General features: G+C 43.0%; 1 protein-coding gene across 2 annotated transcripts in view; it reads right to left on the bottom strand.

The window, feature by feature from the left end:
• The window catches only part of LOC138759424 (beta-2-glycoprotein 1-like), a 57561-nt gene that overhangs the window by 7101 nt on the left and 25460 nt on the right, over positions 1-25000 (bottom strand). For both annotated transcript variants that reach the window (XM_069929795.1, XM_069929796.1), the window contains 3 exons: positions 11916-11992; positions 9078-9269; positions 79-258 (listed from right to left, as the gene is read on the bottom strand). In XM_069929795.1, the coding sequence (XP_069785896.1) occupies positions 79-258; positions 9078-9269; positions 11916-11992 (449 nt within the window). The remainder of the gene's footprint in view (positions 1-78; positions 259-9077; positions 9270-11915; positions 11993-25000) is intronic.

Raw genomic sequence — 25000 nt, 5'->3', positions numbered from 1 at the left:
CAATCCCATAAGAAATTAAAAATTATATACAGTATATACATTATTGACAATTAATAATCCTAATTAAGTTTATCTCACCTCGACATGAGGGTAAATCAGTCCAATGTGCTGTCTTCTGACACGTTATTTGCCTTGCTCCATCCAAGATGTAATTAGCAATGCAGCCATATTCAACAGTGTCTCCAAAATTATATATGATTTTTAAGTGAAAGTCCGTAAATCCATTTGGTATTTTTGGTGGACGTGGGCATTTTACTTCTATAAAGCAAAAAATAGTTTATAAGATGGAGCCTTGAATTTTTTGTACTCTACGATATTATAAGTGTTACCCATTGTACAGGAGCTGAGGTCATATTTTCTTTTTTTGTAGATGACACAATTGCTTGGTCATGCCCTGTGGTACTGCAGCCAGCCAGAGATGCCTGGTACATGCAACAGGTAGGAAATTTCTCAAAATGTTATGGTGTCAAACCAATGCCATAATCCCATTCACCTTACTCTGTGATGCCACACCTTTTTAATCCCTCATTAAATTTTAAATTTAGACATACAGCACGATAATAGACCCTTTCAGCCCTTGAGCCTGTGCCACCCAATTACACCCAATTGACCTACAACCCCCGGTATGTCTTGAACAGTGAGAGGAAACCGGAGCCCCCAGACAAAACCCACATAGAGACAAGGAGATCATTCAAACTCCTTACGGACAGGGCAGGATTTGAACCGCAGTCCTGATCGCTGGCTCTGTAACAGCTTGCGCTAACTGCTACACTAACCATGCATCCCCATTAAACTAGTTATCAACATTTGCTGGACTGCGATGTAAATAAATTAATTAAAAATTGAATGGCTAGTATCCTATAGGTGTAAGAAAAATCCATACAGCCATCTCAAACCTGCTTCACCATTCAGCAAGATCCTGGTGATCTTTTAAATCAACTCCATTTTCCTTCTGTATCCATATCCCCTGATTCCTCTAATATCTAGAAATCAGTCAAACTCTGTTTTGAATGTATTCAGTAGCTAAGCTTCCAAAGCATTCTATAGTAAAGAATTCTAAAGATTTACCCCCCTATCAAGTAAGAAAATTTCCCCTCATTTTAATCCAAAATTGTCTAGCCTTTATTTTGAGACTGTGAACCCTGTTTCTGGACTCAGACAGGGAAAGTATCCTATGCTTCATCTGCCCCTTTGAGCTCTCTGAGAATTTGGTACATTGCATCTCATAAACTCTGGAGAATCAAGGATTAAATTAGTCATTTTACTTCATTTGACAGACATGCTACTTCAGGATCCAATTTAGTGAAAGTTGACTATACACCCTCGATTGAAAGCATGTGTTTTTTAATGACCCAATATAACTGTCATAACATATCCTTACTTAACCACTCAAATCATCTTGCAATGTAGACTAATAAATTGTCTCTTCTTTCTTTGGCTTGGCTTCGCGGACGAAGATTTATGGAGGGGGTAAAAAAGTCCACGTCAGCTGCAGGCTCGTTTGTGGCTGACCAGTCCGATGCGGGACAGGCAGACACGATTGCAGCGGTTGCAAGGGAAAATTGGTTGGTTGGGGTTGGGTGTTGGGTTTTTCCTCCTTTGCCTTTTGTCAGTGAGGTGGGCTCTGCGGTCTTCTTCAAAGGAGGCTGCTGCCCGCCAAACTGTGAGGCGCCAAGATGCACGGTTTGAGGCGTTATCAGCCCACTGGCGGTGGTCAATGTGGCAGGCACCAAGAGATTTCTTTAGGCAGTCCTTGTACCTTTTCTTTGGTGCACCTCTGTCACGGTGGCCAGTGGAGAGCTCGCCATATAATACGATCTTGGGAAGGCGATGGTCCTCCATTCTGGAGACGTGACCCATCCTCCCTAATTACCTGCATGTTAGACTTCAGTGATTATGTACAAGGATACCTAGGTCTTAAAAAACATCAATATTTCACCATTTTAAAATGTGTGATTTTTTTTAAATTGTGTTTTTAAAACAATCTCTCTTCCTCTCAACATTGAAATTGGGTTATAGCATGGCTTTACAATTAGTCACTGTTAATCTTATTGAGACCCTCATACACTTGATGCCCCTCTGTTAAAGTGCATAAGCCATCAAATCAGAGGGTCAATTAGATGGAATTCATGAACAGAAATGCAGAGGCTACTCTGTATGATGCAAACCACTAGTTAGCCACAGAAAGGATGGCCAGATTATAGGTTCCCAATAAGTATTTAAAAGAGCCTGCAGAATTCTGGAAAAAGAGCTTGTGGACAGATGAGACCAAGATTAACCTCTATCAGAGTGATGGCAAGAGCAAAGTATGGAGGCATAAAGGAACTGCCAAAGATCCAAAGCACACCACCTTTGGGATGGTTTGCATCTTGCAATGTAGCATCTGTATTTCTTTTCATGAAGTCTTCTGCAGACGGTAGTCATTGACACATCCAAACCTGCCTCCTGAAGAATGTTTCTTATCTGTTGGACATGCATTTGGGGATTTTTTCTTCATTATGATTAGATTTCTTCTGTTATTAGCAGTGGAGGTCTTTCTCAGCCTATCAGTCCCTTTGCGATGACTGAGCTCGCCAGTATGTTCTTTCTTCCTAATGATGTTCCAAACATTTGATTTTGGTAATTGTAAGGTTTGGGTGAGGTCTCTTACTGTTTTATTCTTGTTTTTCAGCCTCATAATGGCTTCTTTAACTTTCATTGGCACAACTCTGGTCCTCATGTTGAAAAATGGCAACTACAGATTCCAAAGGTGATCAAAAGCTCTCTTATACCTGTACCAATAAAGCAATTAAACATACCCGAGTACTCACAAAACACAGTGAAGCCAAATGTCCCAAATATTATGGTGCCCTGAAATGAGGGGTCTATGAATAATAAGTGCTGTAATTTCCACATGGTCAAAACAAAATGTATACTGTTAAGGGGTCAGAGGAGCCCAAAACCCAACAGCAATAGAAATTCACCAAGCTAAATGGTTACTTAAACAAAAGACATTTTTTATTTACTTTAAACATAAAAACAGGATCAAACTTTAACTTATTATGGTTAACTTAACTAACCTAACTTGACCCTCTTCTAATTACTAAGTGCATGTGTCTCTTTGGCTTGGCTTCGCGGACGAAGATTTATGGAGGGGGTAAATGTCCACGTCAGCTGCAGGCTCGTTTGTGGCTGACAAGTCCGATGCAGGACAGGCAGATACGGTTGCAGCGGTTGCAGGGGAAAATTGGTTGGTTGGGGTTGGGTGTTGGGTTTTTCCTCCTTTGTCTTTTGTCAGTGAGGTTGGCTCTGCGGTCTTCTTCAAAGGAGGTTGCTGCCCGCCGAACTGTGAGGCGCCAAGATGCACGGTTTGAGGCGATATCAGCCCACTGGTGGTAGTCAATGTGGCAGGCACCAAGAGATTTCTTTAGGCAGTCCTTGTACCTCTTCTTTGGTGCACCACTGTCACGGTGGCCAGTGGAGAGCTCGCCATATAACACGATCTTGGGAAGGCGATGGAACTCCATTCTGGAGACATGACCCACCCAGCGCAGCTGGATCTTCAGCAGTGTGGAATGTGTATATAGACAATAGGTGCTGGAGTAGGCCAATTGGCCCTTCAAGCCAGTACCGCCACTTATCGGATCATGGCTGATCTTTCCCTTTCAATAACTAATCCCAGCCCATAACCCTTAACTCCCCTGCCCACAAGAGCCTTATCCAACTCTCTCTTAAATCTATCCAACGAATCTGCCCCCACTACCCTCTGTGGCAATGCATTCTACATACCCACAACTCTCTGGGTAAAAAAAATTCTCCTCATTTCTGTATTAAATGGCCTTCCCTGTATTCTTAAACTATAGTCCTAGTCTCACCCATCAATGGGAACATGTGCTCTGATTTCACCCTGTCAAGCCCTTTGATAATCCTAAATACCTCAATCATGTCTCCCCTCATCCTTCAAACTCCATCGCATATAATCCAAGTCTTTCTAGCCTATCTGTGTATGACAATCCTGCCATCCCAGGAACTAACCTTGTAAATCTACGCTGCACTCCCTCTATAGCAAGTATGTCCTTTCTTAAATATGGGGACCAGAATTGGATGCAATAATCCAGGTGAGGTCTCACCAGGGCCCTGTACAACTGCAGGAGGCCTTCTCTACTTCTGTACTCCAATCCCCTCTTTATGAAAGCCGACATACCGTTTGCCTTTTTCACCGCTTGCTGAACCTGCATGCTAATTTTCAATGACTGGTGAACGAGTACGCCCAGATCCCTTTGCATTACCCCACTCCCTAGCTTAACTCCATTTAAATAATATTCTGCTCTCTTGTTTCTGCCTCCAAAATGGACAAACTCGCATTTACTCACATTTAACTTCATCTGCTATCTTTCTGCCCACTCCCCTAAACTGTCCAAGTCCCTTGCAATTTCCTGACATCCTCCTCACTCTTTACACTACCACCCAGTTTAGTGTCATCTGCGAATTTGCATATATAGTTATTTATCTCCTCATCCAAATCATTTTCATAAATGATAAACAACTGAGGGCCCAATACCAACCCCTGCAGGACCCCACTCATCATATCCTGCCATCCAGAAAATAACCCGTTTATCCCAACCCTTTGTTTCCATTTTCTCAACCAATTATCTATCCATGACAGCATCCTACCCCTGTTAACATGCTCCTTGATTTTGCAAATTAGCCTCCTGTGTGGGACTTTATCGAAGGCTTTCTGAAAGTCCAAGTACACCTCATCCACTGGCTCTCCCGAGTCCACCCTCCTTGTTACGTCCTCGAAAAATTCCAGGAGATTAGTCAAGCAAGATTTTCCTTTAAGGAACCCATGCTGACTCGCTCCTATCCTATTATTCCTTCCTAAGTGTTCTGCTATTTCTCCTTTAATGATGGATTCCAATATCTTCCCCACCACCGACGTCAGGCTGACCGGTCTATAATTTCCTGTATTCTCTCTCCCTCCCTTCTTAAAAAGCCACTCTCCAGTCTGCAGGCACTTCACCGGAATCTAAAGAACTTTGAAAAATGTCAACTTGTCCTTCCACAATTTCCAGAGCAACCTCTCTAAGCACCCTGGGATGCAGCCCATCAGGCCCAGGGGACTTATCATGCCTCAGTTCTAACAATTTGTCCACAACCACCTGCTTCTGGATCTGAATATCCATTAAATTCTCTGTTTCCTTCGATAATTTCACCAAGTCCCTAGATACTGCTTGACCCTTACCCCTATTTCTGATCATAACCTATATCCTCCTTGGTGAAAACAAATGCAAAGTAATTGTTAAATTCCTCAGCCATCTCCATGTCATTGATAATTTCCTTTTAACATATCTGAAGAAGCTTTTGCTATCTTATTTTATATTACTTGCCAATTTGCCCTCGTACTGCAAATTGCAATTTTCCCCTCCTGAATGACTTTCTTAGTTTCTCTCTGTTGTTTTTTAAAGGCTTCCCTATCCACTAACCTCCCACTCTGCTTTGCCATCTTATACTTATTTCTTTTGGACCTGATACTGCTCTTGATATCCTTTGTCAACCACGACTGCCATTTGCTCTTCATAGAGCTTTTCCTCCTCTTTGGGATGAATATATTCTGAATCCTGTGAAAAATGTCTAGAAATATCTGCCATTTTTGCCTAGTTGTCCTCCCAGCTTAGCCCAGTTGCCCAGTTCTTCCATTTTATTTTGGCTAGCTCCTCTCTCATAGCTGTATAGTCACCCTTATTTAGCTGTAGCACTAATGTTTCTGCCTTCCTTCTCTTCTCCCTTTTCATTTGCAGATTAAAAGTAATCATATTATGGTCACCATTACCTAATGGCACCCCTACCTCAAGGTCCCTTATTAACTCCATGTCGTTGCACAGTATCAAGTCCAGAATCAACTTCCCCCTGGTAGGTTCCGTCACAAGCTGCTCCAAGAATGTATCTCGAAGACATTCAATAAACTCATTCTCTAGCTTTCCCACACCTACTTGATTTTCCCAGTCCACTTGCAAGTTGAAGTCACCCATAACTACTGTATCATTACTGCTCTGACATGCCATTTTCAATTCTTTATTTATACTGATTCCCACATCAGAGCCCACTGTTTGGAGGTCTGTATATAACCCCCATTGTGGTTCTTTTGCTTTTGCAATTTCTCAACTCTATCCAAACAGACTCTACTCCACCTGATTCAATGTCTTTCCATCGCCTGAATTTCATTCTTTACCAACAGAGCCACTCCACCTCCTCTACCTAACTTTTTGTCTTTTCGATAGGACATATATCCTGAAACATTAATTTCCCAATCCTGTCCCTCCTGCAGCCATGTCTCCATTACTCCAATAACATCATATTCTCCAATGTCCATTTGCGTCTCAAGCTCATCCATTTTATTCTTTATACTCCATGCATTCATATACAATACCTCGAAACTGTACCACCCTGCTCTCTCCAATTTACTACCTGACACCCTCTCTGAAACTCTCCTATCCCTCTTTGCTCCGTCTGGCTTTGAGATTTCACAGACTATCGGAACTACCCCTATGTTCCCCTTCCTATACATTTTGCTCTCAATCTGGTTCCCCTCCCCCTGCCAATTCAGTTTAAAACATAACTGACAGCATTATTAAACCTTGTTGCAAGTATATTTTCCCCCTTTGGATTTAAGTGCAACCCATCCTTCCTGTAGAGGTCATATCTTCCCCAGAAGAGATCCCAATGATCCATGAACCCGAAACCTTGCACCCTGCACCAATCCTCCAGCCATACATTTAACTTCCTGATTTTTTTCATTTTTGCCCCTTCCCGCATGCAGCACAGGTAGCAACCATGAGATTATGACCTTGGAGGTCCTGCTTTTTAATTTCTGTCCTAACTCACGGTACTCCCTCTTCAGGATCTCCTCTCTTAATTTGTCAATGTCATTGGTTCCCACGTATACCAGGACGTCGGCTGCTCACACATTCCTCTCAGAATACCATGAACCCTGTCCGAGATATCCCACACTCTGGCTTCTGGAAGGCAACATAACCATGCGGAAATATTTGTCGGGTGCACAGAACCTTCTGTCTGTTCCCCTGATGATGGAGTCCCCAGTGACCACTTTGTCCCTCTTCCTTCCATTCTGCACCGCTGGCTCCCTTGATCCAATCTCAGACTGGCCATCTTCCCCAACATCATCCAAAACAATATATTTGTTGCTAAGTTCAGAAAAGTTCTTTGATTTACAGTCCAATCTCACTTCCCACTCCTCCAAGTATCTGGCAATTTTTATACTGTGCACAGAATTTAACATTTATGAATTTTTACCAAGCTCTGGTACTTAAAAGTAATTAGTTACTGCTTGGGAAGGTTCTTGTTGGTTTCAGAGAGAGATTTGTTGCTCGTTGGACACACACAAATTGATTCCCTCCAATCAGCTACTTCAATGTCTTACTGAAGAAACTTGCCCCATCAGGGTTTTCCAAATGATAACCTCTTCTTCTGCAGGTCACCACAGAGTTCCATTTGTTTCCTTTATTTTAGGTGAAACACTCTAGCCAGCCATTTGGTCTTGTATGGACCACAAGGGTTTTCAACAGGCTAAACTTAGAACTCACAACCCGCCTTCAAAATGGGGTTTCAACAAGCTGCCAACTTGCCATGACTGCAGAAACCAGTTCTCTCTCTCTCTCTCTCTTAGAGAAAGCCTGTTTGGTCTCTTTCTCTGCTTGGAAAACCACATGACCTTCTTAGAACAGCAAACTGCAACCAGACAGATTGCAGAACTAGACCCAATCTTTGGAGCCCGTTCATCTGTTGCTTTCAAAACAATAATCCTTTACTCCACGGCATGTTCAATTAATACCTACTTGTGAAATCTCTTGAGCTCGTGTTCTTCTATTTGCACCTCCTTTTGAAAACTTCAGCAAAGCAGTTTTTATTGTCTTTATAAAGGCACTGGGCCCAGAGGTCTTGCGTTTTAAATGAGATCTGGTTTGTGAAATGTTTGTGTTTGTTTGTGACCTTCACTACCCCTACAATCTATCTCCTTCAAAAACATATCTATATACAATATAAAATATGTTATAATCCATGACACTACACATAACCTTGAATAAAATCTGCAATGTAAACTTTAATTGTTTGATTATAAATATAAAACTGTGGAGCACAAGGGTAAATAAATGAAAAAAATGTCTTTATCCCAAACATTATAGAGGGAACAAGATTCCATCATTTGCCTGTCAAAGAAAGGTGAGAGGATTCTTTATAAAACTTGGAAAATATTAGGGGCATTGTGCTTAGTGCAACACTGATGCAGCACCAGCGATTTGGACCATGGTTCGAATCCTGTGCTGCGAGAAGGAGTTTATATGTTCTTTCCATGTCTACATGGATTTTCCATGGGGGCACTGGTTTCCTTCCACCTTTCAAAAAAATGTACCGGGGTTATAGGTCAATTGGGTGTAATTGGGCAGCATGAGCTCATGGACCAAAAGGGCCTGTTACCATGCTGATGTCTACATTTCAAAATTTAAAATATTAAACAGTCCTGATCCCTTCCTTAAATATTTTTGCTAATGGTTTTTATTTAAACCCCTTCAAAACCAAAATAGAGAGGGGTGGTTTCTGTCATTGAAAGAGGGTATTGTTATTAATATAATACAGAAAATATGGTAAAATATAATGTCAATCTGCCAGGATTAAATTTGACTGTTTTTCACTTATTACACAATGCTATTTTGGTCCTGGGGCATGTTAAATTACAAAATGGCAATGCATGTTAATATATCTTTCATCTGAAGCTTTGTTGTAAATATACACCAGCTATTTTTTATTTAAAATATTATGGACCCTGATGATTGCTAAATGTTGCCAGTTTTCTGCTCCCAGTTGTGATCAGTTTGTAATATTTGTTATTTTGCAATAAAATGTTGGGAAAAATAATTCTGACATTGTTCAGGAATCTTCAGCAATATTACTTTCTCATAATACAAACCTCTGGTCATTTGCATTCCATTCTGGATGAGTTATATTTTAAATTTCTTTTAAAATTCAGATGGAAAGAATAGAAACCTCTGCCATTATATTCAGGCATCAGGCCTACTTGCCTTTGCATTGAGGTGCATTTGACCATTTTCCATTTGCTAAACAGAAGCCTGTTTCATTTCCAATCAAAGCCAGGCCTTGATTGCACTCGTACGTGACCACGTCGCCAAAGACAGAAATGCCATCAAATCGGCCAGTGGGTTGTAATTTGAGTTTCCCATTTATTGGAGCAGTTGGGGGTAAACACGATACAGCTGTGGAAGATACAAAAGAAAGTTAAACATTTGTATTAATGATGTAATATATGCACCCTGTCATTCAAAACTGATCTAAGGTTGCACTAATCAGGTTTATGTCGGAATTACCCAGCTACCAATTGTATCAAACATCCTACAGTTAATTTTTACAACCAATCTAAATATTCTTTTTCTTCAGAGGATTTTGTTTGCAAGTTTAAAGCTTGGACACTTCAACTTGTCCTGTTATTCTGCTAATGTTGACTGCAATTTTTTTTATGTTAATGGGGGTTGATGGAAATGGGGTGAAAGCAGGAGTGTTTCAGGAGGTCATTTTCCCAATCTATTCCACTCTTGAATCTTGCTAAATTATGATTTTATGTATGTCATCTATTTGGACCAAGAGATTTATGGTTTTATAAGTTCCCTGCTCACTAATTTCTATCATTAATTTTGTCAGCCAAGCCTTCCAGAAGTTTCTGGTTTATTGTAAGATGGAACATTGGTTGGCTCTTTCTTTTGCATTTACTTCTATCTTGTTCCATATGGCAGGAAATAATGAGGGAGCAACACCACACTTTTGCCCCAAATGCACTCAACTCGCTGTCACCAATAAATTGCACGTTCTGATCTGTACATCAGGGGAGTCAATGTACATCAGATATCAGGATTTTGCAGAGGTTTGGTACAATATCAGAAATCCTGGCAAATTTCTACAGATGTATTGAAAGTTTGCTGACTGGTTTGCTATGAGGAAACCAATACCTCTGACCGTAAAGTCCTCCAAATATTATGTGGTCGCAGCCCAAGACAGCACAGGCAAAACTCTCCTCATCTTCAAGAACATCAATAGGGAATGCTGCCGATGGAAAGCAGCGGCAGTCATCAAGGATCCACACCACCCAGCACACACATTCTGTTCTCGTTGCTGTCATCAGGAAAGAGGTATAGGTGCCACGAGACTCGCACCACAGGTTCAGGAACAGCTGCTGTTCCTCGACAACAATAAACTCAATCAGGAACTCATATCAGGACTCTTACTTTTGCACTTTATTGATCTTTTAAAAAAAAAAGATGTCTATGTATTGCTTATTATATTTACATGTGTATGTTGTGTACAGATTTTTTTTGCGTTACCAATAAGTGGTGATTCTGCTTCACCTGCAGGACAAAGAATCTCAGGGCTGTATGTGATGTCATGTATGTATTCTGAAAATAAATCTGAAATTTGATAATAACTCTGTTCTCATTATAACCATATAACAATTACAGTATGGAAATAGGCCATCTTGGCCCCTCTAGTCTCCTGATTTGATCTAATGATGTTCTCCCCATGATGTATTCAGTGTTATCAGATTTTATTTTTTAAATGAATTGCAAAGGACAAGTTATTTATGAAAAAAAAATCATTTATTTCCTTGTTGTAGTGCTGGGAAAGGATGGTGACAATGATACAGAAAAGGAAACATCAGCCAATAATAGAGGATTGCTTGTGGTCAGATTATTGGCTGCATTCAGAGAAACACTTTTTAAACAATAATGGAACAGAGTCAACTCCAAAGAGACAGGTTTGCATTTTAAATACTGTATTTTCATGAGGCGAGCAGCCTAATACTTAAGCCATTTTCTAAGTTTAACTGTTGGCTGCTGGGTTTTCAGGAGGTGAGGAGGCTAAATATTCCATGAGATGGTAAATATTCTCACGTCATTCTCGCAGGCTGAGAAGAGCAGGGGTTATTGTGTATCCATTCCTCCCATCCCCAAATATACCCTTTCCCCTCATGGAATAAATTCCTCTCCCAATCAAGCAAATATCCTGGGCAGAATTGAGAGACACAGCTAAAATCATTAAATTTAAATGTGATTTTTTTTAAAATTTAGACATACAGCAAGGTAACAACAGACCCTTTCGGTGCATGAGCCCATGCCACCCAATTACACCCAGTTAACCTACAGCCCCCAATACGATTTGAATGGTGGTAGAAAACCCAAGTGGACACAGGGAGAACGTACAAACTTCTTAGAGACAGACCGGGATTCAAACCCTGGTCCCGATTGCCAACGCTGAAACAGTGTTGTGCTAACTGTGCCGCCATTGTGCTCTCAGCTATCTTGGAACCATACACCGTTCCCAGGATTGAAATTCCCTCCCCACCCCACTTCACCCCATCTTCTCACCCTTTAACCTGTCAAACAATTACAACAAGAATCAACATCCATAATTGTCATCATGAATCTACCATCTACTGTTCCCAGTTTCCATCTAACCCAAGCTCATCTGGAGTTGTGGATCATGGTTGTATTGTCTGTTCCATCAGACAGACAAGCTTGTAAATGATGTGCAAGAGTTTTGAACTTTTCATCCAAAACACCTCCGCATCCTGGACCCACTTCCACCCCATGTCATGAAATCTCTCCTCTTCCCTGTTAAATCTCATGCCACTTTTTGCAAATAATTGCCAAATATATTCAAGAAACTACCCAGATTACACAACCAATATTTATCTATTGTTGTCATCCACAAAGAAAGACATACTTTCAACTATTCTGTAAATCATTCTGTAACTTGTTCTTTATTTATTCAGTTATAGATGAGAACAATTTTTCTGTTTTTAAAAAGCCTTTAGTAAGACAATTAAACTCACATGAAAACAAAATGCTTACGTTCACAGGACTGTTGCTGATCACTCCAAGTTCCATCAGCCTGGCAGGTACTGTTGCCTTTTCCTCGAAGAATAAATCTAAATAAGTAAAATTAGAATTACCAATGGTTAAATAGGACAAAATAAACCTTTGCTATTCTGCAATTCACCATGAGCTTCTGTCAATTGTCATAAAATATGTCAGAATATTAATTGTGGTTTAGTCGGTTACACTCATTTCTGAGTTACATTCTAGGAACTTTAAAGCAAAATTCTGTACTAATTCTGCATTGCAGTTCAGATCTAATCAGTATACTCAAAGATCTCTTTATATTATTCAGAATGAGAACATCAGAGTACTCTGTGGTGTTCTGGATAATGTTTATCCTCCACTAATATCAAGAAAAACATGATAATCTTGTCAGTATCCCATTTGTAGTATTGCAGTATTTACAAATTATTGTAAGTCCTCTTTATACCCTTTAACCCACTTCAAAAATATTTTTTATCTGCTGCTTCGATTGTCAAAATAAAATATATAAATAGAATTTTTAAAAATCAAACATGGACATATAACATCTGTGTGTTGTAATTCAGTTGCATTGGCTAATTTCAGAAACAAAGTAAAATACACAGATGTTGCAAACAGCATTTAGTGCTTTCAATCCAAGGATGAATGTCTCCCACATTGTACTAAATGTGCAATGAAGCCTAGGCATTCTTAGAAAAGGGAGGGAGAAACAGGATGGACAATTGCATCATTAATCCTTATTTGCATGCTTCCAAGAAAGAAGATGGGGAGAAACACAGAAGCTTTGAGCTCACTCATTCAGAGTTCATTATGTGACCCAGCGAAATGTAAAAAAAAATTTGAATTTTTTTTTAAAAAAGGGGCATGTAAAATTAAAAAGAATAGTACTTAATTTAATACCACATGATTTGCCTCCAGTGATCCCGCAGCCACACATAGTCCCGTACATGTGTTCTTGTAATGCAAAAAAGAGGTTTGTAGGTTAGTAAGATGGCAAAAGGCATATTTGCCTCCCTTGCTCAGGAATTAGAGTTTAAAAATAATGGTTACATTTGCACAGAATGTTGGTGATTCCACACCTGGTACAATTTTGCTTCTTTTATTTAATAAAGGATATACAGTACATTTCTGGTTATCCAAAAAACTTGGGTCTGTATGTTCTTCGATTAACTGAATTTTTTGTATTACTGATTAATGGCTTTAAGTAGCTCAATAGCATTAGCAGAATACTTGTATCAACTGTCACCAATCCATAACACCTCCCCACTGCCGTTAACGATCCCCGATATCTCCCAACTGCCATCGCCAATCCTGCCCGGGAGTCCGTGTTTCCTGCTCCTGCCCGGGAGGCTGCTCTCCCTGATGACGCTGGGACAGCAGAAAACCAAGTACAGTGGAAGGTAAAGAAGAAATGGAAAGAGAGGGAGGAGGGAGTTACCTGAAACAAGGACAGTCTCCCCATACACGGGCTGACCAATCAACTTCCTTCAGTCGCTCACTGATGGCTTGAGATTCCAACCTGCTTTTCTAAGCTGGCATCCAGCCATTCAGTGTCTGTCTTCCCAGCTAGTTCCGAGCTCTGTTGATACCAAATTGGTGCTAACAGCATGTCAGAGCCCCACATGAGCACATCAAGTGAAAAATTTTTTTCAACTTGTGACCATCATGTTGCCACTGAAAAAATGTTTGGATAACTGAACTTTTCAGTTAACTGATTTTCTCTGGAAGCATTCCAGAAGGGATAACTTGCAATGATACCATCATTGTTCGTTCAGGTGCCTTGCCATTCGGCGTGGGCAATCCTGTCTCTCCATCCATCTCATCCTTTTACAAATAGCTATAAAAATCAGGCCTGTATTCTGTTTAGAAGAGCAAAGTTTGACCTTATTGAAACATACAAGAATCTAAGTAAGCACCACAAGAAAGATGTTGAGATGGTTCCTCGAGTGGGAGAGGCTTGAGCAAAGTGTGACAGAATATTTAGGGGTGGTTTGGGAGGAATTGTTAGAGCAGCTTGCACACACAGATTTTAAAATGCAATATTTGCAGGACTTTTGCAGAATGCTTTTTGCAGGAGGCAACAAAGTATTGACAGCAGCTTGCCTGGGAAAGCATGTGATTTTTGCATGCAGAGGAGAGCAGTTTTGCTCTCAGAGAGGGAGTCACAGAAGTTATTTCCAGAAGGACAAAGCTGGCAAACTTTGGAAGGCTGTCTGGTCAAAGGAGAAGACTGGCGGTTGAAAGGTGACCTGAAAGAAAGAGGATCATCTGGAGAACCTTGAAGGGGGCAAGTTTCGTCAGCAAGACTGATTGAGAAGGAATCAGTTGCAGATGTCCTGGAAAAGGAACCTCTCTCTGAAAACCAGCAAGAACCCTCCTGAGTGGTAACCATTTGCCTGTTGAACACCAAAGACTGGTGTACTTTGTTAATGCTAACCTCTGTGCACAGCACAAGAACTGCCTGCAACCAGTGAGATTGAACTGTGATCCAAAGAAATTTTCTAATCTTAAATATACATTACACACACCCGCGCTTAGTATTAGAGGGGGGGAATTAAGTAGTTAAGTAGGTTAAGTAAGTTGATAGTAATAAGTTAGAATTTAATTATGTTTTCTTGTTCAATTATAATTAAAAACTACTTTTGTTTAAGTAACCTGTGTTGTAGTGCATATCTATTGCTGCTAGTTTTTGGGATCCTCTGGACTCCATAACAAAAGAGACATAGTTACATTGTCATTTAAAACTGAGGTGCAGAGGAATTTCGTGCAGAAGGTTGTGAATCTGGAATTCTCAGTCCAAGGAGGAGGGGGGGGGTCAGAGGTTAGACCACTGGAGGTAATTTAAGAGAAGATAGGTACATTTTTGAATAATTGGAGAACTGTGTGGAATTGGCACAGACATGGTCAGGAACAAATCAGCTGCAATGGTTATAAAGGGCCAGGTGGCCTACTCCTGCTCCAATTTTCTTCAGTGTTCATCATGATAAAACTCTGAATCAAAGTAATCATCCACACAATTAAGCTTTTACTTGTAAAAATTAAGCTCTGTAATTTTTATTTGACATAAAAAGGGATGCTGATATCCCTCTAGTATTTGAGGGGTTTATGTACATAACTGCAGTGCACAGAACCCTCAATCTGTGGATGAATTATGATCATGAGGATTTGGAACCATCATGCCTGTTTTCCATGACCCCTCCTTTCCCCAACACTTAGACAGCCTCTTTAAGTGGGTAGCACGGTTACCGTAGCAGTTAGTTCAATGCTATTGCAGTGCCAGGAACCGGGACAAAAGGTTCAAATTCCATGTTGTTCATTCTCCCCATGTTTGGGTGGGTTTTCTCCGGGTGCTCCGGTGTCCTCCCATCCTTCAAAATGCACTGGGGCTTGTTGATCGAGTGTAATTGGACTGCACAAGCTCATGAGCCGAAAGGGCCTGTTACCGTGCTGTATGTCTAAATCTAAAAATGTAAATGCACAAATCCACTTCCTGGGTCAACATACAAATGGCATAGTGACTCCCTGTCCAGAGTGCACTTTCGGTCTGAAATAAATAGGTCAGATTTTAATTCTATTAAAGGTCAGGAAACTGTGATAACAGTTACTGAAAGCAAAGATGACCCAGTTTTACTATTTTTACTATAACATTAGAATCAACATTAATGCTATATGCATCACATGTATTTAGCTCATCCAATATGTCTGGTCTTATTTCGACACAACTTTTCCCTCTGAATTAAATAGTTTTGCTTCCACCTAAATCATAAGGTATTACCTTCAAAATAACAAACATTGAATAACATTAGATGATAACATACTGTATATTGGAACAGGTCTTGAGGGTATACATCTAATTAGTACAAAATGCTTCAGAAATATTTATTTTGCCTTGCCCTTTCAATGTTTTCTTCTATATTACACAAAACTGATATGACTTGTAAAATATGTGGGCTGTAAAAGACACTTGATATATTGCTAAAAACATATATATACTACGTTTTCATGAAAAACATCGTGCATAGGAAACAGATCATTGGGAAATATCTGTGGTGTGTAAAATATTAAGTAACTGCTGAGGATCTGAGAACCAACTTTCCTGCCAGTGGAACTCAGGAAGGTTCACTCCCCACTCGCTAATGTCAAAAAAAGGTATGACAACTTTATGAGGCAAAGATGTGGAAATGAGCTACATATGACGTTGCAATCTTTTTACTTCACTCATGCAAACCATTGTCCATAGCATTGCATCTTCCTCTTGTAATCATATGGTTGTATAACTACATGCATGGGCTGGCCCGCCCTCCTGATGACATCCTCTCCGAGACTCCTCCCCTGTGACCTAGGCCATAATGGTCGATTCTCCTCTTCCCTTATTTCCCTAGCTTGGACCTGGGCCAGCAGTCTTGTGTGTAATAAAGCCTATCGTTGCCCTCAGTCTTTGTGTCTGTGTTTATTGGGGCAACTGGTAGTGCCCAACAATTTATTACACACGATTTTTGAAGGTCTCCAATAATGGAGAAGTTGCTGTGCCCCAATCAGCTAGAGGTAGATCCCCAAACCCCGGGTGCATCTGAACTCTGAACAGTGGGTGAACTGCTTCAATAACTTCCTCAAGGCTGCCGCTGAAGTGATCAATTCAGATGAGAAGAGGCTGAAGGTCCTACAGGCAAGAGTCGGCCAGGGGGCTTTCCAAGCCACCTGAATCAGTGCGACCTACACTGAGGTGATGGCTGAACTACGGGTACTATACAAGCCAAAGGTGAACAAAGTTTACTCCCGTTACCTGCTTGTATCCAGAAAACAGCAACCTGGTGAGTCAGCTGAAGAGTTCATTCAATCTTGCGGCAAATATAAAAACCGACTGCAAAAGCTTTTATAAATATGTCAAGAGGAAAAGATTGATGAAATCCAGAGTAGGTCCTTTGCAGACGGAATCAGGGGAATATATAATGGGGAATAAGGAAATGACAGACCAATTAAATTCTTACTTTAGTTCTGTTTTTACAAGAGAGGATACAAATAACCTCCCAAGAATGTTGGGAAACAGAGACTAATGCAAGGGAGGAACTGAAAGAAATCAGTATCTCTAAGGACATGGTCTTGGGGAAATTGATGGGATTGAAGGCAGATAAATCCCAAGGGCCTGATAATCTACACCCTAGGGTACTTAAGGAAGTGGCCATTCAGATAGCAGATGCTTTAAGAATTATTTTCCAGAACTCGATAGACTCAGGATCCGTACCCATGGATTGGAGGGTAGCTAATGTTACCCCACTATTTAAAAAGGGGGGTAGAGAAAAAGGGGGGAATTATCGGCCTGTGAGCCTTACATCAGTAATGGGCAAAATGATGGAATCCATTATTAAGGATGTAATAGCGGAGCATATGACTAGCAGAGAAGGGATCGGACGGAGTCAACATGGATTTACAAAAGGTAAATCGTGCTTGACAAATCTATTGGAATTCTTTGAGATGGTGACAGGTAAAATAGATGGGGGAGAGCCAGTGGATGTGGTGTACCTGGACTTCCAAAAGGCCTTCGATAAGGTCCCGCCTAAACGACTGGCTTCCAAAATCAAGGCTCATGGGATTGGGGGCAAAGTATTGATGTGGATTGAGAACTGGCTGGCAGATAGAAGACAGAGAGTTGGGATAAATGGCTCATTTTCTGAGTGGCAGGCGGTGACCAGTGGGGTACCACAGGGATCTGTCCTGGGACCCCAGCTGTTCACAATTTATATTAATGATCTGGATGAGGGGATTGGATGTAATATCTCCAAATTTGCAGATGACACTAAGCTAGGAGGGGTTGTGTGCACGGAAAAGGGGGTCCGGAAGCTCCAGTGTGATTTGGATAAATTGAGGGACTGGGCAGATACATGGCAAATGCACTACAATGTGGATAAATGTGAGGTTATCCACTTTGGTAATACAAACCGGAGGGCAGATTACTATTTGAATGGCAATAGATTAAGAGATGGGGAAGTGCAGAGAGACCTAGGGGTACTTGTACATCAGTCTCTGAAGGCGAGGATGCAGGTCCAACAGGCGGTTAAAAAGGCAAATGGTATGTTGGCCTTCATATCAAGAGGGATTGAGTATAGGAACAAGGATACCTTACTGCAGCTGTACAGGGCCTTGGTGAGACCACATCTGGAGTATTGTGTGCAGTTTTGGTCACCTTATCGAAGGAAGGATGTTCTTGCAATGGAGGGAGTGCAGAGGCGATTCACCAGGCTGATACCTGGAATGGCAGGAATGACTTATGAGGAAAGATTGCGCAAATTGGGATTGTACTCCCTGGAGTTTAGAAGATTGAGAGGGGATCTCATAGAGACATAAAATTCTGGCAGGACTGGACAGAGTGAATGCAGATGGGATGTTTCCAATGATGGGAAAATCCAGAACCCAGGGCCATGGTTTGAGGATAATAGGCAAACCATTTAGGACCGAGATGAGGAGGAATTTCTATACCAGAGGGTGGTGAATCTGTAGAATTCATTGCCACAGAGGGCAGTGGAGGCAGGTTCATTAAATATATTTAAGAGGGAATTAGATCTATTTCTTCAGTATAAGGGTATTAAAGGTTACTGAGAGAAGGCGGGGACGGGGTACTGAACTTTAAGATCAACCATGATCTCATTGAATGGCGGAGCAGGCTCGAAGGGTCGAATGACCTACTCCTGCTCCTATCTTCTATGTTTCTATGTTTAATCTCTGGTCACACTGGGAAAAGACTGCTTGGGGAACCCCATGACCACAATATCGGTGACCCAGTGCATGGAAGAACTGGTCCGAGATGCCTGTGTGTCAGGGTTGAGGTCGGATTATACCGAGGAGGATAAACTCCTGCTAAAAAGAGCGATCTGTCAGATCAGAACTTTAGATTCAGCCCAGCACCAAGCGGAGTCAATCATGGGCCGAAGTGGGCCTACCGCGTACATACTGCCATGAGGCCCTCCGTCCTGGGAATCAGCGTCGGGGGTTACCGACATGACCACAGCTGCGGTGACCCCAGCATCGTTGGGATGCAACTTCTGAGGGCAGGCTCGGCACTTGAAATGCCTCTGCCCTGCGAAAGGAGCCACATGCTTGGGCTGCAGGAAGAAGAGCCATTATCAGAAGGTCTGTAGTCCAGAACCCTGTCCAGGAGCAGCGCAATGTGTATGTGTCTGCCGGTACTGCCCCCATCCTCTACGCCGCAACCTTCCTCGTCGATGGCGTCACTTCCACCCACCACAACACCACTTCCCCCTTATTCCCCGACGAGGGCAGTGTGGTCAACATGGAGGTTGCCATCTTGGGCGTTGGGCCTCCCCACCGACAACGATGAGGAGATACCTGTCCTGGTGTCTGTCACTCTGAACTAAGCCAGCCCTCACCCGATCATGAGCTCCATGATGCAGATCGAGGTGAATGGACACAAGACGAACTGCCTCTTAGACAACAGCAGTACTGAAAGCTTTATCTAACCCGACGTGGTCCGCAGACTCTCCCCATTAGGATCAGCATCGATGGTGGCGAAGGACCAACAGACGTATCCGGGGGTACTGTATAACATCTCTAATGGTTGGGGGGGGGGGGGGGGAATGTTACAATGATTCATATCACTGATCATGCCCCTGCTCTGCATGCCGATCCTCCTGGGCCTCGACTTCAAGAGTCAGTTCAGGTGTGTGACGATGGCATTCGGGGGCCCCCAACCGCCACTTACCATTTACAACCCCCAGCTCTCAGACCCCAACCAAGCACCCAGTCTCCAGCACCGTTCTGCAGTCTCACCCCTCTGTCATTATTTGCGAACCTCACCCCGGACTGTAAACCGATTGCCACCAAGAGTAGACGCTATTGCACTGAGGACGTGGGCTGAGGTTCAGCGACTCTTGGCGGAGGGGATCATAGACCCTAGCTCCAGCCCCTGGAGGTGCAGGTCCTCGTGGTCAGAGGGGCAGGCAAGCCCCAGATGGTGATTGACTATATTCAAACCATCAACTGCTTCACCCAGTTAGATGCGTACCCACTACCCCGGATAGCCGACTTGGTTAACAAGGTCGTGCAATATTGAGTTTTTTCGACCATTGACCTCAAGTCGGCTTACCATCAACTCCCCCTCCGCCGGAGCGATCGAATCTACATGGGAATCTACATCTACGGCAAACTATTCCACTTCCTGTGGGTGCCTTTCGGTGTGACTAACGGTATCTCTGCTTTTCAGAGGGTTATAGATCGGATGGTGGAGGAGCACAAGCTGATGGCAACGTTCCCATATCTCGACAATGTCACCATCTAGGCCACGACCAGTAGGATCACGACGCTAAATTTGCCAAGTTCTTAAGTACAGCCAAGTCCCTCAACTTGACGTACAACAAGGACAAGTGCGTGTTCAATACAGATCACCTGGCCCTCCTCAGATGAGTCGTGGCGCATGGTGTTATTGCCCTGGACCCAAACTGCATGTGACCCCTCATGGAGCTCCCAGTCCCAAACACCGTAAAGGTGCTGAAGAGGTCCCTGGGGCTGTTTTCATACTAAGCACAATGGGTGCCCAATTACACCAATAGAGCCCACCCCCTGATTAACTTCACAACCTTCCCATTATCGGCGGAAGCCCAGGCTGCATTTTACCAGATCCGAGGAGACATCGTAAAGGCCACGATGCATGCTGTGGATGAATCCATCCCCTTTCAGGTGGAGAGCAATGCCTCCGACTTCGCACTGGCCACCACACTTAACCAGGCAGGCAGGCCAGTAGCGTTTTTCTCCCGCACCCTGCACAGTCCCGAAGTACAGCACTCTTCCATTGAGAAGAAGGCACAAGCGATCATTGAGGCAGTGCGCCACTGGCGACATTACCTGGCCAGTGAAAGGTTTACACTGCTGACAGACCAGAGGGCAGCGGCCTTCATGTTCAATATGAAACAGCGGGGTAAAGTAAAAAATGACAAGATTCTTAGGTGGAGGATCAAGTTATCCATCTATAATTACGATATCTTGTATCAGCCAGGTAAACTCAATGATTCCCCAAATGCCTTATCCCGGGGGACGTGCGCCAGCGTGCATCTCGACCGTCTCCAGGCCCCACGTGACAATCTGTGCCACCCTGGAGTCATGAGGCTGTACCACTTCATCGAGACTCGGAACCTCCCGTACTCTGAAGAGGACGTCCGGTTCATGACCAGACGCTGACAGATCTGCGCGGAATGTAAGCCGCAGTTCAACCAGCCAGAAAAGGCACACCTCATTTAGGCTACACGCCCCTTTGACTGACTCAGTGTCGATTTCAAGGGCCCCCACCCAACCTCAAATACGAATGCCTACTTCCTGATGGTGGTGGACGAATTCTCCAGGTTCCCCTTTGCTATTCCCTGCCCGGATATGACCTCGATGATGGTTATCAAGGCACTGCACAGCATCTTCACCCTGTTTGGGTACCCTGACTATATTCATAGCGACCGCGGGTCCTTGTTCACTAAGTGCTGCAACAGCACTTCCTAGCCAGAGGCATAGCCACCAGCTATAACCCCAGGGGTAATGGCCAGGTGGAAAGGGAGAATGCCACTGTCTGGAAGGCGGTGCTCCTGGCTCTCAGGTCCAGGAACATGCCAGTGTCCCGCTGGCAGGACATTTTGCCCGATGCACTCCTCGCCATCTGATTGTTGCTGTGCACCGCTACTAACACCTCCCCGCATGAACAGCTCTGCTTTCCCTAGGAGATCGGCGAACGGTTTATCCATCCCTCCTTGGTTGGCAACCACAGGGATGATCCTGCTACGAAAGCACATCAGGGGCCATAAGATAGACCCACTGGAGGAAGCGGTGCACCTCATTCACACCATCCCCCAATATCCATTTGTGACGCACCCTGATGGTCACGAGGTCACTGTTCCGATTTGAGACCTGGTGAGGGCCGGAGACCCCGAAACGGCCCTGCCTGCCACCGACCGGACTATGGATCTGATCACATGACACAGGAGCACAATCCTGGAGTCCGAGCTGCCTGTCTCCCCACTGGACTTCTCACCCCAGGAGTCTACCCCCCGCGATACATCGGAGACATTCCCCCTCGAGTCCCCCACCACCACCCCGACCCCAACAGTTCCTGCCCCGGCCTCTCCCGCGACGGCCTCCTACACCGAGGAGCAACACACGGACTCGCTGGCCCCTCAGTGGTCCGGCAGAAGGAGGAAGTCACCTGTGCGACTGAACCTCTAGTCAGAGGGAGCGTTTACCTTTTCCATTTTTTTTTCTTCTCTCCCCACTCCCCCCACCTTCCTCATGATTGTTCCTGGTGGTCTCTATTTAAAAAGAGGGGGTGAATGGAATGATATGGTTGTATGTACTACAGGCACAGGCTGGCCCGTCTTCCTGATGACATCCTCTCCTGGACTCCTCCCCTGTGACCCAGGCCATAAAGGTCGAGTCTCCTCTTCCTTCCCTCATTTCCCTAGCTTGGACCCAGGCCAGCAGTCTCGTGTGTAATAAAGCCTATTGTTGCCCTCAGTCTTTGTCTCTGTGATTATTGGGGCAACTGGTAGTGCCCAACACCTCTTCTAATTGGGAGCTTGAACATTTGAATCCCAGACCAGAAAACTGAAGAGAAAAAAAACACTGATAGAATGATGCACTGATGATTGTTTTAAAAATCTTTTTTTAAAGATCTTGCAATGCTATTCTAAAGACAATCATAATAAATTTAGACATACAGCACAGAAACATCCCCTTTTGGCCCATGAGCCCATGCTGCCCAATTACACCTATTGACCCACAATCCCTGTACATTTCAAAGGGTGGGAGGAAACCAGAGCCCCTGGGGAAAACCCACGCCAACATGGGAGGAATGTACAAACTCCTTACACACAGTGCAAGATTTGAACCTTGGTCCTGATCACTGGCGCTGTAACAACGTTGCGCTAACCACTAATCTAACCATGCCACCAGATTTATCTCCAGTATCCTGGTCAATTTTTATCCTCAGTTAAAGTTTCTAAAACATACAATGTGATCCTAGTCACTTTACTCTATGGAACCTTGTGTGATATTTCTTATATTGCAACAGTGAGTGCATTTTAAATATATGCCATTAGTTGAGCTGAGACCAAAGTGGGCTTCAGAGCTGGGATGTGGAGAGGCAGCCAGTGACCTAGGCTTACAAAAGTATGAGTGGCCTTGATACTTTTCTTGCATCTGGTCATGCCTCATATATTTGAGCCGTTAACTTATTTGCCTGTTCTCCAAGACCACTTCAAGATTCAAAAACTAGCAATGGTTTGAGCAGAGGTGGACATGGTCCTGGATGTGATTGAACTATTCTAATGAAATGAGATACAACCGCATTAGTCCAGTAATTGGGTCTGGATATTTTGGAATATATTTTGGTTTGTTTTGTTCTGTGTCAAGGTAAATGATGTTGGGGTGGAGTTGGGATTGTTGGGAAAGAGAAATATTATTTCCTTTTTCTATACTCTCATGGATCCAATAGTGTAAAACAAATGTAGGAAAGAACAAGGTTATTTCCTTTACTACCTCAGCAGAGAACATGTGCTGATTTTCTGGGTCAAATGGCCACTCTGTGCTGCAAACTTCAGTTATTTTGGCTGAAATATGTTGTTGGGCAGTGAAAAATATATAACACACAAAGAGTTCTCCAGCTACCTTTTGATGTATGTGCTATCAGCTGACTATTAGAGGTGTAAAAACTTTCTTGTTCAAAATCTAAACCATGAACTCATACACCTCAAAGGCCACAAGTTTTATATTTTGAACAGCGAGTTCAGGGTAGAACATTTAAATATAAAAAATAGCTTGGCTTTGGGTTTCTTAATGTCTTGCCGAAAGGAACTATATCAGCAGCAGAGAATCCCAGCCAGAGATTCAAACCTGCGAGCCAATGGTCTTGGAATGTTTCAGCTCATGTGCTTTTCATAATAATTTTGAAAATATTGCACACAATTCAGGACTTTGAGTATTTCCTTTCTGATAGTGTCATATACCAGTAATTGTATATCTTCTTTCTTTGGCTTGGCTTCGCGGACGAAGATTTATGGAGGGGGTAAATGTCCACGTCAGCTGCAGGCTCGTTTGTGGCTGACAAGTCCGATGCGGGACAGGCAGACACGGTTGCAGCGGCTGCAGGGGAAAATTGGTGGGTTGGGGTTGGGTGTTGGGTTTTTCCTCCTTTCCCTTTTGTCAGTGAGGTGGGCTCTGCGGTCTTCTTCAAAGGAGGTTGCTGCCCGCCAAACTGTGAGGCGCCAAGATGCACGGTTTGAGGCGATATCAGCCCACTGGCGGTGGTCAATGTGGCAGGCACCAAGAGATTTCTTTAGGCAGTCCTTGTACCTTTTCTTTGGTGCACCTCTGTCACGGTGGCCAGTGGAGAGCTCGCCATATAACACGATCTTGGGAAGGCGATGGTCCTCCATTCTGGAGACGTGACCCACCCAGCGCAGCTGGATCTTCAGCAGCGTGGACTCGACAGCATCGAGTAATTGTATATAGTATTGAATGAAAAGGCTGTGCATTAATTTGTGCATTTCGATTAGGTACAGATTGAGGTGGTCTTAGAGATTCAATGTTTTCGGCCTTGTTCACCTACTCACTGACTCACAGCATCATTAATAGAACAGCTCATGTTAAAAGTTGGGAGGAAGAGCAGTTTTATCAAAATGATTCAGGGGTCTAGACCTGAGAAACAGATCTTTACATTAATCTGAAAAAGGAAGAGATAATTGAACCTTTGGAATTTTTAAAATGCACAGCTGTGAGTTTATGAATGAGTTATATGATGGAACTGTCCAGAGTATCTGAGACACTGGAATTAATGCAGGTAATTGGTTCCAAACTTGAGATATAAATCTAAACCTTGATTTTAGTTTTTACTATTATTCATTCTCAATGCAGACTTAACTAAACTAGATGACATGAATCTAGAGATTAACGCAGAGAGAAGTGAGCCAAAAGAAAAAGAACTTCTCAAAATTACTATTCTTTTAACCATGGGGAGGGGGAAGGGGTGCAAATCACATGTATATATTATGAGTGATTGCATCAATACGGATCTAATTGACTTAGCAGAGAAG

This window comes from Narcine bancroftii, chromosome 3, assembly GCF_036971445.1.
Source record: "Narcine bancroftii isolate sNarBan1 chromosome 3, sNarBan1.hap1, whole genome shotgun sequence".
Taxonomy (NCBI): Eukaryota; Metazoa; Chordata; class Chondrichthyes; order Torpediniformes; family Narcinidae; genus Narcine; species Narcine bancroftii.
Note: the sequence above shows the minus strand (reverse complement) of the source record. Positions and strands in the feature narration are given on the sequence as shown.